This window comes from Danio aesculapii, chromosome 2 (assembly GCF_903798145.1).
Source record: "Danio aesculapii chromosome 2, fDanAes4.1, whole genome shotgun sequence".
NCBI classification, from domain to species: Eukaryota; Metazoa; Chordata; class Actinopteri; order Cypriniformes; family Danionidae; genus Danio; species Danio aesculapii.
Window position 1 is genome coordinate 19,922,003 of NC_079436.1, and position 16,045 is coordinate 19,938,047.

At 36.2% G+C, this 16,045-nt stretch overlaps 1 protein-coding gene across 3 annotated transcripts in view; it reads right to left on the reverse strand.

The window, feature by feature from the left end:
- Positions 1–15,386, reverse strand: part of arhgef4 (Rho guanine nucleotide exchange factor (GEF) 4) — a 153,455-nt gene extending 138,069 nt beyond the window's left edge. For 2 of the 3 annotated variants that reach the window (XM_056474320.1, XM_056474292.1), the window contains exons 1-2: positions 14,888–15,386; positions 9,804–9,833 (exon numbers count right to left, since the gene is read on the reverse strand). In XM_056474320.1, coding sequence (XP_056330295.1) covers positions 9,804–9,833; positions 14,888–15,067 — 210 coding nt within the window. In that variant the 5' untranslated portion in view covers positions 15,068–15,386. The remainder of the gene's footprint in view (positions 1–9,803; positions 9,834–14,887) is intronic. The other variant, XM_056474299.1, reaches the window with a different exon arrangement.
- Between the last annotated feature and the right edge of the window lie 659 nt (positions 15,387–16,045).

Sequence of the window (16,045 nt, forward strand, 5' to 3'; positions counted from 1 at the left end):
CACATACACTACAGACAATTTTAACTTACCCAATTCACTTATAGTGCATGTCTTTGGACTTGTGGGGGAAACCGGAGCACCCAGAGGAAACCCACGTGAACACAGGGAGAACAGACAAACTCCACACAGATATGCCAACTGACCTAGCCGAGGTTCGAACCAGTGACCTTCTTACTGTGAGGCTAGAGCGCTACCCACTTCACAACCGTGTTGCCTCATATTTAGAATACCAATAAAATTAATCAACAAATGTCTCATAAGTTTAGTTTCTAAACGTTCAAATCAAAAAAATCTGCATTTTTTTCAGGTTTTCCAAGCTAATGCGCATACGCACTCGAAACAAACGAGATCACGACACAAACCTCATTTATGGCCGTTCTACACATTATCATCCTCTGAATAAAGATCGTCTGATCGCGCTGCTCTTCTGAAGTCATTCACAACTTGATCTTGATGGTGAATCTCCTCCAGAAATGAAAGGGATTCTTTGTTTATAAGTTTGTGGGCGTTTGAGTAGTTGCTGTCATGTGATGTTAGTTTGACCAGACGAACTGTACCTCGTGTTTGTTTCATACAGATTACAAAACAAAAAAGCTTTTGTTTTCAGGTGTAGTTCATTTAAAAGAATGAGATTTCAAGCTTATTTTGATAGATTTCTTATGTCTGTGAAGCAAGTATTCACTGAGATTCCAGCGCATTTGTTGACCAACAAACTATCCGAAAGTCCGAGCTTCTCCCCCGGAAAAACATCAGTCTATAGTGGTCGATGATTGGCTTCTGTACTTGTACGCGGGACTTCATTTGCCATTTTGACATAAGACTTTTCCCCATTCAAAACTTTACGAGTGACACGTCTTGTGTATTCTATAGTCTTTATTTAAACCCACTCAATACACAATTACAAAAGGAAGGAATCTTAATTTCCTTCTGAATAGAAGGCTAAATACCTTTATCTAATAAGGACACAACAAAATCTCGTTCCACCGGTCAGCATTTGTAAATGAAGCCTGTTCAGTCCACCTGTGTGGGTTTTACTGCTTCGAGGCGAAAGGAAATAAATAAACAGTTTGCCAGCACAAATCTGGCACACCTCCTGCAGCCCTGTGCCCGTGGCAACCACCGCCAAAGAAGAAGAGTGTGCGTGAGAAGTTCGAATGAAAAGAAAAGCAAGCACTTCCAGATCTCTTTGTTTAGGCCATAACGAATACCCCTGAATAACTGTCTCTCCGTGTCTCACCTAGCATGAAGAAGCATGAATCCTGCACAAAATACGAACATATTATGCTCCTAATGAATGCAGCCACCAAATGAAAGCCCATTGTTCGGGGCAGACATGTGACTTTTATTACTGCGAGTGATCAAAATCAGTTATTCAGTGTTGGGCGGGCTGAGGGGGAGCGAGCACAGAGGGAAGTTGTCAGTCAGAAGCTGAAAGAGGTCACAATGCAAGAGGGGCGGCTCATGATAATAAGAAGCTCTTTCCGACGCCTGACTGATTAACGGACCTCATAAAAATGTGCAAACTTCAAATGTTCATGGACAAAACACACCGCCGTTCCTGCGTATTCACAGACAAAACACAAAAACTATACAGCTACCGTCAGCTCTCTTTCACATCTCTGTGGTTCCCAGACAATTTTTAGCGTGTACAGTAGTGTTTAAGCCATTGTCAAGTGAGAGTAATTATGGAGCTTGTATCCAGAGAACTTTACCCAGGCTGAAGTTTACACTGGCAGTCCGCGGCTATCATCCGCTCACCACATGAGAGCAATTGCCTCCGCCAATGCAAGCGTCTAAAGCCAGTTCTGAGGTTCAACACTGGGTCAGGAACGATGTGACAGGTTGCTCTTCTGATCCACAAACAAGAAGGTCAATGCTGGGATTTCAGAAGATTATGGACTATTATTAGAGCTGATGTGGGAGTTTATGACTGATGCAGCATTATTTGCATGTTTGTGGTATTATAACTCATGCTTCTGGCTTGCGCTGCCTGTAGGGCACAGCCCTTCAAAGCATATTTCAGAGGAGCATGTGACTAGAAATCCAAGAATATGTCTCCGGGCTTGCTGAATATAATGGTATGCCGTTTAACGCATGTAAATAGTTTTTAATGCACACACTAAATATAAGCCTGATTTTCATAAGGAAGCAAACTTTGCAGATTGCACCTTTAGATCAGTGTAAATCATACAAGCATGCAAGCGAATATATATAAATCACAAAGTTAAGGAGAGAAACCCATAATTCTTAAAGACTAAACGCCCAGGAGAAGATTTAAGTGACACAGGTGAGTATATAACTGTAAAATAGGTGCAAGCTGAGACATGAAGAGGCAGATTAGAGCTGAGCTGGAAAAGCATGAAAATCTACTACTATTCAATCTTCTGAAAAATCCCTTTACTGTTTTACATTCACTTTAGAGTAACTTTCCCTATTGAAATAATTTTTGTTGTTTTTTATTGTACAGTATTTTCAAATAAATGAATGCATCCTTGGTGAGCTTTAGAGATTGCTTTTTTATGCAAATCTTGTCAACTATAAACTTTTGAATGGTGGTAATAATCGGTGACCCTGGAAGAACCTTAATGGTGTCTGGATAAAGACCTCAATTGAAAGAAAATTACAGCGGCCAAAGTTTTCCAAAAAAGCACTACTGGTTCAACTATGAATGAGGGAAACAAACATAAATCACTCAGACAATGACTGAAAGATTGTGCATCAGACTCTCAGTGTGAATGCAGAAATCTGTGAGAGAAGCACAGCGAGGCCAAGATCTTCTAAGTTCAGTAGTGGAGAATAGAGTAGTGGAGTAAAGATCCATTAGGCAATCAAATACTCAAATACTGGCTTATGAAGAGGGTGGCATAACAGATGCAAAAATCCATAAATAATCCTTAAATAGTTTCATAAAGAGCATTGCATGGCAAAAAACAACAACACAACCTGAATAATTTAACATTTTTCTATTTTTTTTAAAGAACAAATCAGTTTGTATGACACCAATCTAAGACAACATGTAGTTCAAAAACCTGCAGTGCGGCATCCTTAAGTACTCAACAAACTAGAAGAATCTTCAGTGTGTCAAATGCAAACTAAATACATGCTTAACCCAACATTTTTAATGCTATAAGCCTAATGGAAGGCAGATTTCAGAAGTCTCTAAACTATAATCATGATCAAAGCTTGAAAATAGATTATAGCCCTCTGATTGACAGTTCATACCTATTTAGCAAGTATTAATACAATTGGAGTAATGTATCTGTTGCTGTGATTTGTTTTCCTTTTTTTTTTTTGATGAAAGTAAACAGAACATATTTTGCTGTATATTATTAGTAGTATTTCAAAATAAACCACCAACCTAAACTGAAAAAACATTAGTTTACCAATACATTAGAAAAATGTGTATGTCTGCACATCTCTACATCGCATTATATGTTTTGTCCCTACAATAAAAACTACAACTTTTATGACATTGAGGGGAGAAAAAATTGGCAGATATTTATAGATATTTATATGCATTTTATGCAATGTTGGGGAAGATTTCCCAATTTTCCCAATTTCCCAAAGATTTCCCATTTCCCAATTCAAGCGCTCCATCAAATTGTATGGGGAGGCTAAATAAACATATATATATATATATATATATATATATATATATATATATATATATATATATATATATATATATAAATTTTTTTCTAAATTGTTAAAATATTGTCAATGTACACTTCTAAAAATGTACTACTGTCAATGTACACTTCTAAATAGTAGCTAGCTACACTACGAGTTTTTTCCTAAAAGTCACTATTTACACTGAAGCTATTTTTTCTCACAAAGCCGTATATTATAAAAACATGAATAAACTTTCATTTTAATTTTCAAATTTTTTGTGTTTAAAACAATTATGATGGCAAAACTCAATGTTTTATTACACAGTTTTTAAATGTCTTTTTTAATTTGTCAAGAGTCAGCACAAATGTAGCTATAACAAAATAATTATAAGATTAAGCACACTGTAGCATTTTATAAAAATAGAACATATAACTGCATTTTGATAAGAATAAGTGCCCCCACAACATTCTTACTTCATGTTAAGTGATAACACTTAGAATACTTTATGGATTGAACTTTAACTGTTGTTGCTTGAAAAATATAATTTACAAAATAACACTAATAAGTATTAATGTTATAGACAATTGTGATCTTGTAAGACGACACTGTGCTGCTTCTGACTATTACAGGTTCACTAAATGAAATGTAACTCTTAAGCTACTCCGCTACTTGCTGGAAAAAAAGCAAGCTATGGAAAAGCAACATTGTATCATAAGAAGCTGAACTACTATCTGTGATCTCAAGATAGCTAAGCTAGAACAATGTAGCTAAGCTAGTAGCTGTGCTACATATTGCTACTGCATAGATATATACACTAGATATCGCATACAGACCCTGCAATAGCGCCACCACATTTGTACAGTGCTCTCAGCACAAATGTCATTCAACTGCACTAGTCAAGACAAAAGCCAACGTGAAGATGCTGGACTTTAGCGCTGTGTACGGGTGTGGTAACGAGCAAACAAAGAAAACAAAGCACAAAGGCAGAAGACTTCAGAGGTAAGATTTAGTTTATACGTTTTTGTATGTTACGAACTTTTGTGCTCAACAAGTATTTATGATTATACAGTCTCTTACTGCACTGATCATAAGGAAAGTAGCACCAACTCGCACTAAATACCAGGCTTATGCTAGTTTGATTGAATAAAATCAGCAAACAATCTATATGAACAACAAGATTCTGCGGTACTAGAAACTTGTATTAATGTCGGCTAAGTGAACGAGTCGTTCATAATGGAGATTCAATCACAAACGAATCTCTACCTCCGTTAGAATTAGAAGTGAAAGCGGGGAGAGAGGGTGTATTTCAGGACACAGATTCGATCAAATTTAACAGGTAGAGAGCATAATACATTTCCAAGCACACAAACATACACTCTTTGTCAGCAATAACCGAGCGGTCACTGATCCATCAATTTAGAAAAGTGATTTAAAATTATAATTTTCGTAATTTAATAACATATGTGCATACTGACCACCGGGAAAACTCCCGATCATAGATATATGCATATATGTGTATATATCTCTGGCTCTGGATAGCCAGTCCTCCACTGCACATTGGCCCAGCATTCATTTCAAAGGAGCGCTGCCCTGTACTAAAATGGCAGCTCTATTGACGCATTCCATCCAATAGACAACAACAGGGTAGGCGATGTCTAATGTAAATATCCATGTTGCTACTGTAATTACTCCTCAACACTGATTTGATGTCAGTACCCTCCTATAAAAGCTCACTGATTTACACTCTTTACAAGCCATCAGATTTTTATCTTACTTTGTGGCCATATAAATATCAGAAACTTTTCCTCAATGACTTTGAGCTCCATCTACTTTTATATCATAAAAAATAACAGACCACCTGGATTTATTAGGTATGGGTTAGAGTAAAATGTTAATTTGTTTCAATATATAAAGAATTGATAACATTTCTGTTGCATGGTTTAACCTGACCCCTGACCTCAATATAATAATCCTTCATTTAAAATTGCATCATCTGTGCCTACAAAGAAAAAACACTTAACAAGCACCTGTCAACAAGCATTCAGAATTGCTGTAAAAACATCCCTTTAATTATACTATGAACAAAATATTACACAACAATATTAGGTAACATTTCAATAAAACGCGTATGGAAGTGAACAAATTGTGCGACAAGAATCAACAACTATTGTTGTAGGGAGGAGTGGTATACTATCAGGCCTAATTAATCCATTAAATAAGAGTCTTCACTGCCTTAAACCACTGAATAAAACCAACATCATTTTCCGGCCTGTTCATACCTGATCAGAGCAACACAACACACTGCAAATCTTCTGCTCTGGGTGTCAGAAAAGTGAACCAACCATCTGCAGACACTAGACCTCCATGCATTGCACAACGACTTAGCAGCATCCGACAAGTCAAGGCACAGTCTCTACAGGAGTGAAGGGAGATAAGCTCCTGGCTGAATATATGAGGAGCTGTACAGAACGTCCTGATGGGTCCTGCTCGCTCTTCTTCTGTGATGATTACATCAAACCCTTTGGCTGAGAGATGCTTACTGGGATTAATTTCAAACAATAAATCCTCATTTTAAATGGAAAATGGCAGATCTAACAACACTACAGTGCATACTGTAGATAACGAGCTCAAACTACTGCAGTGTTACACTGATTTAAATGAGGAATTACGGTAATCGTTTAATTCACACAGTTTTGCTACAGTGTGAATTGTAGGGCTGGGATGATTTGTGGTTCATGTTTAAATTGAAATGCTTCAATTCAGTTCAAAACTGATTAGTTATCAATATTTTATCAAGGGATACACTGACAATTCCACTACTGATTTTTTTGTGCAGAAATGGGTTTAAAGCACCAAAGTAACTGATTAAATGACAATTAGACAAATTGGATTAGTTATGACACATTTTGATGGTTTAGCCTCTATTTTGTGCACATTTCTGCAATTGATGTGTGTGTGTGTGTGTGTGTGTGTGTGTGTGTGTGTGTGTGTGTGTGTGTGTGTATACGTATGTAGTCAAGCCCGAAATTAATCATACCCCTGGCAAATTCTGACTTAAAGTTACTTTTATTTAAGCAATGTAGAAGAAGCATCATTGTGAAAAAATACACTCACCAACCACTTTATTAGGTACAACTGCTTGTTAAAGCACATTTCTAATCAGTCAATCACATGGCAGCAACTCAATGCATTTAGGCATGTAGACATGGTCAAAATTTGTGGTCAGAGGAGACTGGCCAGACTGGTTCCAGCTGATAGAAAGGCAACAGTAACTCAAATAACCACTTGTTACACCTGAGGTATGCAGAAGAGCATCTCTGTACGCACAACATGTCGAACCTTGAGGCAGATGGGCTACAGCAGCAGAAGACCACAGCGGGTGCCACTTCTGTCAGCTAAGAACAGGAAACTGAGGCTACAATTCACACAGGCTTACCAAAATTGGACAATAGATGATTAGAAAAATATTGCCTGGTCTGATGAGTCTTGATTTCTGCTGTGATACTCGGATGGTAGGGTCAGAATTTGCCGTAAACAACATGAAAGCATGGATCCATCCATGACTTGTATCAGCGGTTCAGGCTGGTGGTAATGTAATGGTGTGGGGGATGTTTTCTTGGCACACTTTGTTTCCATTAGTACTAACTGGGCAGCGTGTCAACCTAAGCATTGTTGCTGACCATGTCCATCCCCTTATGACCACAGTGTACCTATCTTCTGATGTCTACTTCTGCAGGATAATGCACCATGTCAAAAACTGCGAATCATCTCAGACTGGTTTCCTGAACATGACCATGAGTTCACTGTACTAAAAATGGCCTTCACAGTCACCAGATCTCAATCCAATAGAGCACCTTTGGGATGTGGTGGAACAGGAGATTCGCATCATGGATGTCCAGCCGACAAATCTGCAGCAACTGCGTGATCCTATCATGTCAATATGGACCAAAATCTCAGGAATATTTCCAGTACCAGGCAGTTCTGAAGACAAAAGAGGGTCCAACCCGGTACTAGTCAGGTGTACCTAATTAAAGTGTAGTGAGTGTATATTTCTTAGCTTTTATTTACCTTTGAACATTTGAAAGTGGCATGTCCAAAATTATTCAAACCCTTTGCAAACTGTTACAGTCTATGAGAATATCCAAAGTTCTGTGCCATTCCAAATAGTCCAAGTGGTTCTAAAGCAACCTAATTACCCTGATTCATCGGGAACAGCTGTTTTAATCAACTCAACGGGAGAGAAACAGAAGCTCTGCTGTTGGTTTGTCATGGAACACTAAAAAATTATTTCTTGGATTTACTTAAAAAATTAAGGTAACAAAACAAATTTATAAACAAATTAAATTAAATTTACAAACAATTTTTATGGGCTGCAATTAAACAAACAAATTAAATGTAGTAACATTCAACTTAATTTGTTTGTTTTAACTTAGCCAATATAAATTGTTTGCAATGAGTCACCTTAAAAAAGCTATGAATCCAATGAATAATTTTTTTCAGTGCAATGAAGCTCAATGAGGCGACGCAGTGGCGCAGTAAGTAGTGTTGTCGTCTCACTGCAAGAAGGTCGCGGTTCGAACTTTGGCTGGGTCGGTTGGCATTTCTGTGTGGAGTTTGCATGTTCTCCCTGCGTTTGTGTGGGTTTCCTCCAGGTGTGCGGTTTCCCCCACAGTCCAAAGACATGTGGTACTGGTGAAATAGGTAGGCTAAATTGTCCGTAGTGTATGAGTGTGGGTGAATGTGTATGGATGTTTCCCAGAGATGGGTTGCGGCTGGAAGGGCATCCGCTGCATAAAACATGTGCTGGATAAGTTGGCGGTACATTCCACTGTGGCGACCCCAGATTAATAAAGGGACCAAGCCGAAAAGAAAATGAATGTATGAATGAATGAAGCTCAATGAGGACCTGCGGCTATGCATTGTGGCTGCTCACAAGTCAGAAAAGGGCTGTAAGACAACATCTACATGTTTTGAAGTTCCAGTGGCCACAATGCAAAGTATTATTGAAAAGTACAAGATGCTCCACACTTTGAAAAGTCTCAGCAGATGTGGTCGGAAGCCAAAAGTGACACCTGTCTGGCCAGGAGGACAGTGAAAGAGGTTAAAAATAATGCAAGAATCATCACAAAGGCCAATGAATATTGAAAATCTGTGAAGGGGCTTAAGATCAGGGTGATGGCAACCTGAAAAAGTTAGAGCTCATCGCTAAAGATGATTGGGCAAAAATATCAGCAGAGACTTGCAAAAAGCTGGTCAGCAATTATAAGAAGCGTTTTATAATAATATAATATAGGCTTTTTTGCTGATTAATGAGAAGGATATGAATAATTTAGGACAAGCCTCTTTTCATTCAAATGTAAATAAAAGCTGAAAAATATTTGAGCATCATCTTTTTATCTATTGGGAGAAGCCTGTACCATTTCCAGTCAAAAAAAAAAAAACTTGCTGGTTGAATAAAAGTAACTAAGTCAGAATTTTGACAGGGGTATAAATAATTTCAGGCTTTACCGTGACCCCAAACTTTGACTGGTAGTGTACATTAAACAAGAACTAACAGTACAGTATGTAGCCTGCTTGCCATGCAATATTTGCAATTATACTACGCGGCTGCTAAAATTTTTGATTATGATTTTACTGTATATACCCTGCAGGCACAGGATGTCAACATGATGTCATATTGATGTTGTACCCCACTGTCATGTGACCTTGAATTTTGTTTGGAAATGAAAATTGGGTTGACGTCAGAACCCAATGTCAGGCCGTGATCAATGTCCAAAGTCCAACCTAAAATCAACCAAATATTAACGTCTAAACATGTTACACCTTGACGTTGTGTGGACGTTACCACTATGACATCTATCAGATGTTGAATTCTGGTCACTTTCCGACACAACCTAAAATCAACTAAAATCAACCAAATATCAACGTCATTATTGAACGTTTTCCTTAGCTGCTGGCTAGACATTGAAATTTGGTCACCTGACGTCATGACTTAAATCTAACCTAATATTAACGTCTTATAATGTTGCGTGCCTGGTAGGCAAATTAAAATAAATGAAAAAATACATGTAAATAATTACTTGTTGTTGTTTTTATCAGACAAGTTTATTTCAGTGCATCACTAGTTTTATCTTTTGGCTCATCAAACTCATTATCAGGTTCATCAAACTCAAAAGAAAGAGTGAACTTACCTGAGGAAGAGCCAGTGATGGTCGTAACCTCTGGTGAAAGACAAAAAGAAAACATACAAGACCGTTTCAAGGTGTGTCTTGAATAAAAGTAACAACATTTCCGAACAGAACATAAGCGAGGCATGCATTAGCCTTGCAGCAAAAGACTGACGTTAACATAAACCACAGGGAACTGGTACGACATAATCTGAAGCATGACTGGAACAATCATAAGATACTGTACGTTAGTGACAGTGTTATAATTAAGGTGTGGAGGTAAACAAGATTTTATTACCACACACATATAATGTTATGATTTCTTGTAAGATAAAACATGTCTCTTTCAATCAGATTAGTATTAAAATGTACAACAGTTAAAGTCATGTTACCAAATAAACATGAAAGAGAGAGAAAAAGTGCTTGTTAAAAGCTACTGTTTCTTGCGCAACTTTTGTTCTGTCATAAAATCAACACATGCTTTTGTTTGATCTACCAGCCATCCATATGGTCCTCCTAAACCATTAAAATAAACTCCTGCTGGGCTTCAATGCCAGAGCTCACTCTTAACCAATTTAAAACAATTAAAACCAGTTCAAGGTTGTGCCGTGACCCCTGACCTAACGCAGCCGGCTCCATTTCATTGCAAGAGTGCTGCAAGTTAAAGAGTGTAGTTGGGACAAAGTCGAGACGGCACATTTTGGTGTCCACATCAAATTAAATGCAAATACAGTACAGGATATAGAAATGATATTAAATACAAGTTGCGTCTACTTTAATGATGTACGAAACAACATTTAAAACTAATAGAAAAAATAACATGAACATGAAATAATGTTCTAGAGTAATTTAGAGTAACAGAAATATTTATATGAATATTTTAGTAAAAATTAAACGACTTATTGTGACCTACATAAAACAATAAATGGTCATTCATACTATTTTACATTTAACAAATTATTAATAAAAAATTTTCTGAAAAATAATTTGAATACAAGTGTATAAATTATTCAACATTTTAATAATTAAACAGCATTTTGGGGCAACAGACGTTATGGAACTTTATAGTATAATAAGACCTTGATCTCTGCGCCGACAGCTTTTGATGTTGAAAATTTAACTTTGAAGTTTAGCAAAGTGACTTTTATTGACATTTTTATTAGTGTGAGGCACAAAAAATACATATTGAAATAAATGGCTGCAGTACAGGTAGAGCATTATTGTTTTTGCATCATAATTTATGACCAATTGAGGCAATATTTTGAGTCAATATGCTAATAAAATGTCCATAAAAGTCACTTTGTTAAGCTTTTTAACATCAAACATTGTCAGAGCAGAGATCAAGCTCCCATTATGCAATTTGAAAGAGTAAAATAACAAATTTACAGTTATTTTACCAAATATACAGACAAAATTATTACTTTAGCCTTCCTTTGACATTTTTATTTAATTAAGTGATGTTTAACAGAGCAAATAAAACTTTCACAGTATTTCAGATTATATTTTTCTTCTGAAGAAACTTTCATTTCTTTTTAGTTTAGCTAGAATAAAAAATATATTGAACCGGTGGGGCCAAGTCGGGGTCCCCCAAGCTCTGCGATTAGGTGGGGAAATTCCAAATTAAACCAAAACAAACCATTACAATTGGCTTAACATAGGCAAGCAAAATTCGGGACATTGCAACCTGCAGAGCCTGGGAAGCTAAAAAAAATGTTATATCCAATATATATATATATATATATATATATATAGTTACTTTTTTTTTAATTGTCTACAGAACAAATCACTCTTGTCCAATGACTAACTAACTAATTAACCTAATTAACCTAGTTAAGCCTTTAAATTGCACTTTAAAATTAATACTACTTTCTTGCAATATAACAAATACAATTATGTAGGGGAGAGAGGGGACAAAAATACCATTTTTCATAAAAACCTATTTTTAAAAGATGTTGTTTTAGACAGAACCTTGTTTATGTTAACTGCAAACATATTTTGTGCTTTATTTTTGTACAATTATTAAATTGCATTTTCATTTTAAGTTTCAGCTCCATCAAATGTTTCAAAAGCAATCCATCAATGCAAAATGTACAAATTTTCTAGTTTTTGAATATATATTTTATTATTACTGGCAATTTGCATTCATTTTATAAAACATGTGAATGAAAACACTGCAAAGTCTAATGTGGGAGTGAAAAATAATGTTGTCTATTAGCAGTGGGGTATAATTTAGCAGTTTTACTTTTGTCCTCACAGGAACTCTTGCCATTTAAACCTGATTTACTTTTAAACAGAAAAACTCAGACATTTCAAACTTTAATGTGTTATTGCACTAAATAACCTGTAGATTTATCATTACTGCGATGCAAGAAATGAGAAACAAAACTTGAAGCAAATGCAGTTAGGGCTTTAAGAAAATCAATTTGTTACTTTCGTCCCACATTACTTTCCTCCCCACTCTCCCCTACTGTCATCATGGCAAAGACAAAAGAAGTTATTATAAATTAGCTATTAAAAATTTTATGCTGAAAAATCCAGTTAAACAGCACTTGGGAAATATATGAAAAGGAATAATTACATAATTAATAATAATTTATAAGTAATAATTTTGTATTCAACTGTAAAAAAAACACAAACAAATTATTGCACAGTATTTTTTTTTTTTTCAAAATGCATGATACTTAAATATTCTGATTATTTGCCTAGTTTGTTTTTTGTTTTTTGCTCAGAAATAAATGAAATTAAACATGACACATCCGAATGTGCCAACACATTTGAAGCTGCAATACACTTTCATTTTTTATGCTTGAAATCCTCTTTTCGTCTTTGACCCATGCAGTTACAATATTTACTATGCATCATCTTTTATTAAACTGTCAGATTTTATCTCTTTTCAATACATCAGCAAGTCACACAACTCAACTCTGAAATGATGGAGCCTCTTAAAATTACCATGAACTGAGATCTTTTTTCTAGAGTCCACCAAAGTAGGTTGTTGCTGAAGTTTGGGCAAACATGCAGAGCTTTTTAGCAGCACCTTGCTCAGAATAAAAGATGCTGAACCCCTGATAAAGCCCTAATAGGTCATAAACCTTGGGAAGTTCCTGTGATTTACAGCTGCTGTATTCATGGAAAGGTTGAAATGGCAGCAGTTCAAAGGCTGGTAGAGGGAATAGTGTATGGATGCAGTCAGCCAGCCATTACAGAGACGTTTCAATGCCGGAGAAACACTCCACTGCTGGAACAGGTTCAAGGATTCAGCTGCATTGCTGAGAGCCAATAAGTCTATGCGAAAAATATGCATAATCAAACTGAAAAGGCAAATGTTACTTATTTGGATATTATTGCGCGTCTTGATTTGAATATGATGAAGTAGACTACACTGCAAAAATTATCTATTATTTTATGTTTTTACTTACAGCGGGGAAAATAAATATTGAACATGTCACTTTTTTTTCAGAAAACATATTTCTAAAGGTTCCGTTGACTTGAAATTTTCACCAGATGTTGGTGATGACCAAAGAAAACAAAACTACACAGAAATATGGGGGTGTTCCAGTGTAACAAGGCATTACCTCTTATTTATTCTATCTTTTTTATACGATGTGTTTCTTCAAACTTCAAAAAGAAAGTGTCATGGAAAGTGATTTTTCGAGTTACATTTTCAACATCAAAAGTTGTCAGAGCAGAGATCACAGCGATTAATGTGTAAATAAACACCCCATAGAAGTTATGAGCAACTAATTTATGAATATATTTTTATAGTGTATGATTTAACTAAATGGTTAGTACATTACAATTATATTCACCCCTATTGGTTCTTAAAGGGATAATTCACCCAAAAATAAAAAGAAATGCCATTGTTTACTCTTCTCCATTGGTTCTAAACCTGTTTGAGTTTCTTTCTTCTGTTAAACGCAAGAGAGGATATACTGAAAAATGGTGGGGGAAAAAAAAGCCACTGCTTTCCATAGAGATTTTTGTTCCAACAGATGTCAGTGACTTTTGTTTAAACATTCTTCAGAATATCTTCTTTTGTGTTCAACAGAAGAAAGAAGTTCAGTTCAGAAACATTCTAGTGAGATTAAATGGGAAAGGACATTTTCATTTTATAGGATGAAATTTCCCTTACGAGATAAACATTACATTTCAATGAACTTATATTGGCCAGTATTATGATGATGATGATGATGATAATGATGATGATGATCATATCATAGCTTTCAACTGCCTCATATCATGATTTTGGTATAAAAGTGCTGTGACTGAGAGGGAGGGCTGGAGAGTTAAATTCTGATGAGCTTAACAGACCCCCTTGGTTTGAGCAGGTGGAGCGTCTGACTTCATGCAAAGACATGGAGGGAGTGAATCTACTGTGAGGCATGACTGCACAATCTGATTTTCACAGGAGCACTTGCTGGATATTTTTACAAAAGAGGAATAGCAGTACACTGAGAACATGCTTCTTCTCTGAAATAAGGGGTTTCCTTCAAAGATATATATAAAAAAAAAGTTATTTTTATTTTAAGCCCCTATGAAGGGGGTCTCAGGGGCCATACAGGCTGATACACATGTCTTATATAATGATTATAGCTCAGAGTTTTTATGACCACATAAATTATTTGAAAGGTAAATATTTCTACTTCTAAATAATGCCATTCTGCACAGTTATTCAAGTAAACTGCAAATAATAATAATAATAACACACACACACACACACACATATATATATATATATATATATATATGTGTGTGTGCGTGTGTCCTTTAATTCAATGTGAATAAAACATTCTGGAATCAAGAAATATTTACTTGAGAAACACAGTGACTGAAGTAATTTTATATGTTTAGATTTATATTTGGGGGGGGCAGTTAATAGTATAATTAAGTATAATACTCTTTAAATTAAGAGTATTAAAAGTTAAAGTATTAAAGTTAATGCATTTGATAGGCTATATTATACGTAATTAAATTCATTCTACTTTTTTACTCATTATTATTATCATTATTATTTTGTTACAAACATAACTTGTTTATCAATATTGAGGCATTGTATAGCTATATTGATCACATCTTCAGAATGTGTTTTCAAACACAACGAGCCTTACCTGACACAACTTCACAACTGTCCAGCAAAATATGTACGCGGAGAGGGAAAACTTCGCCCTCATGTATCGCTCCGGTAAGCAGGCGAGATGCATCTGCACCTCATCCAGCGCTCCGTCAGCGGGACGCTCGAGTTCGCCGCCCCGCGCCCCGCTCCCGTCTCCAGCCTCCGCCTCGTCCATGTTTACAGTGATTTCAGCAAGTTTAAAAGTCCTGAATCCTTCTGACTCTACCTGACCACTTCATAATGGCTATTATTAAATCCTCGCATGACATTAAAGAGTCCTACAGCGCGAGTGATAGTGCAGTGTTTATTTGACCGCTGTCAGTAGTTTACACATATTTTCCAGCTCTGCCAAGCGCGAGATTCACTCGGTGTATAGAGAGCAGAGCTAAAGTGTCCGTAGCGTGGTTTAACAAATTCCAGCGTCCCACGTTGTTTGTCGGTGACAGTCAGTCGGAGTGAGCGGAGGGAGTGTTTCTGCTCCAGCCCAGCGCCTCCTCTGTATGCAGTGTGCGGTAAACGAGCGACGCGACGCGAATAACCTGCACGCGCACATTACGGTAATATATTTCAAGAGCGCTCGCAGTGTTGTGGATAGAATCCTAACGTCATTTACTGAAGGACCAATCAAACGCTTTGTTTATAAGATCAACGCGACTTGAAAAACTTAGAAAAATTAATTATATAATCTGTAAACACACGCACTGCGCCGTATACAACTTTTATGAAAGTTTAACTATTTATCCAAGCCAGGGGTGCCCAAACGTTTTCGTGAAAAGGGCCAAAAACCAAGGTAAATATACCAAACTAGCCTATATTAAATTAAAGTCGCCATGGGTAGCCTAATTTCTGAATTCATTTAAACAAAAAATATTACTTTAAATCGTATTAACTAATGCAGTATAACTTTAAAAGTGATAACTTATTGCAATAAAAAACATGGTGGAGTTCAATGCTGAATACTCTATCAAGCAGAATCTGCATTTGCCATGATTTGCTCACCAAAGTCTTTGCATTGTCCTCTATCCATGAGGTGACAGTATGTACATATTAACTTTGTATATAATAATTAAACAAACAAAAGCTTACATTATATTTAAAATAACAATCTCTAAACCATCCCCATCATTCTTTTCTCAGATGGGATGGGGGACCA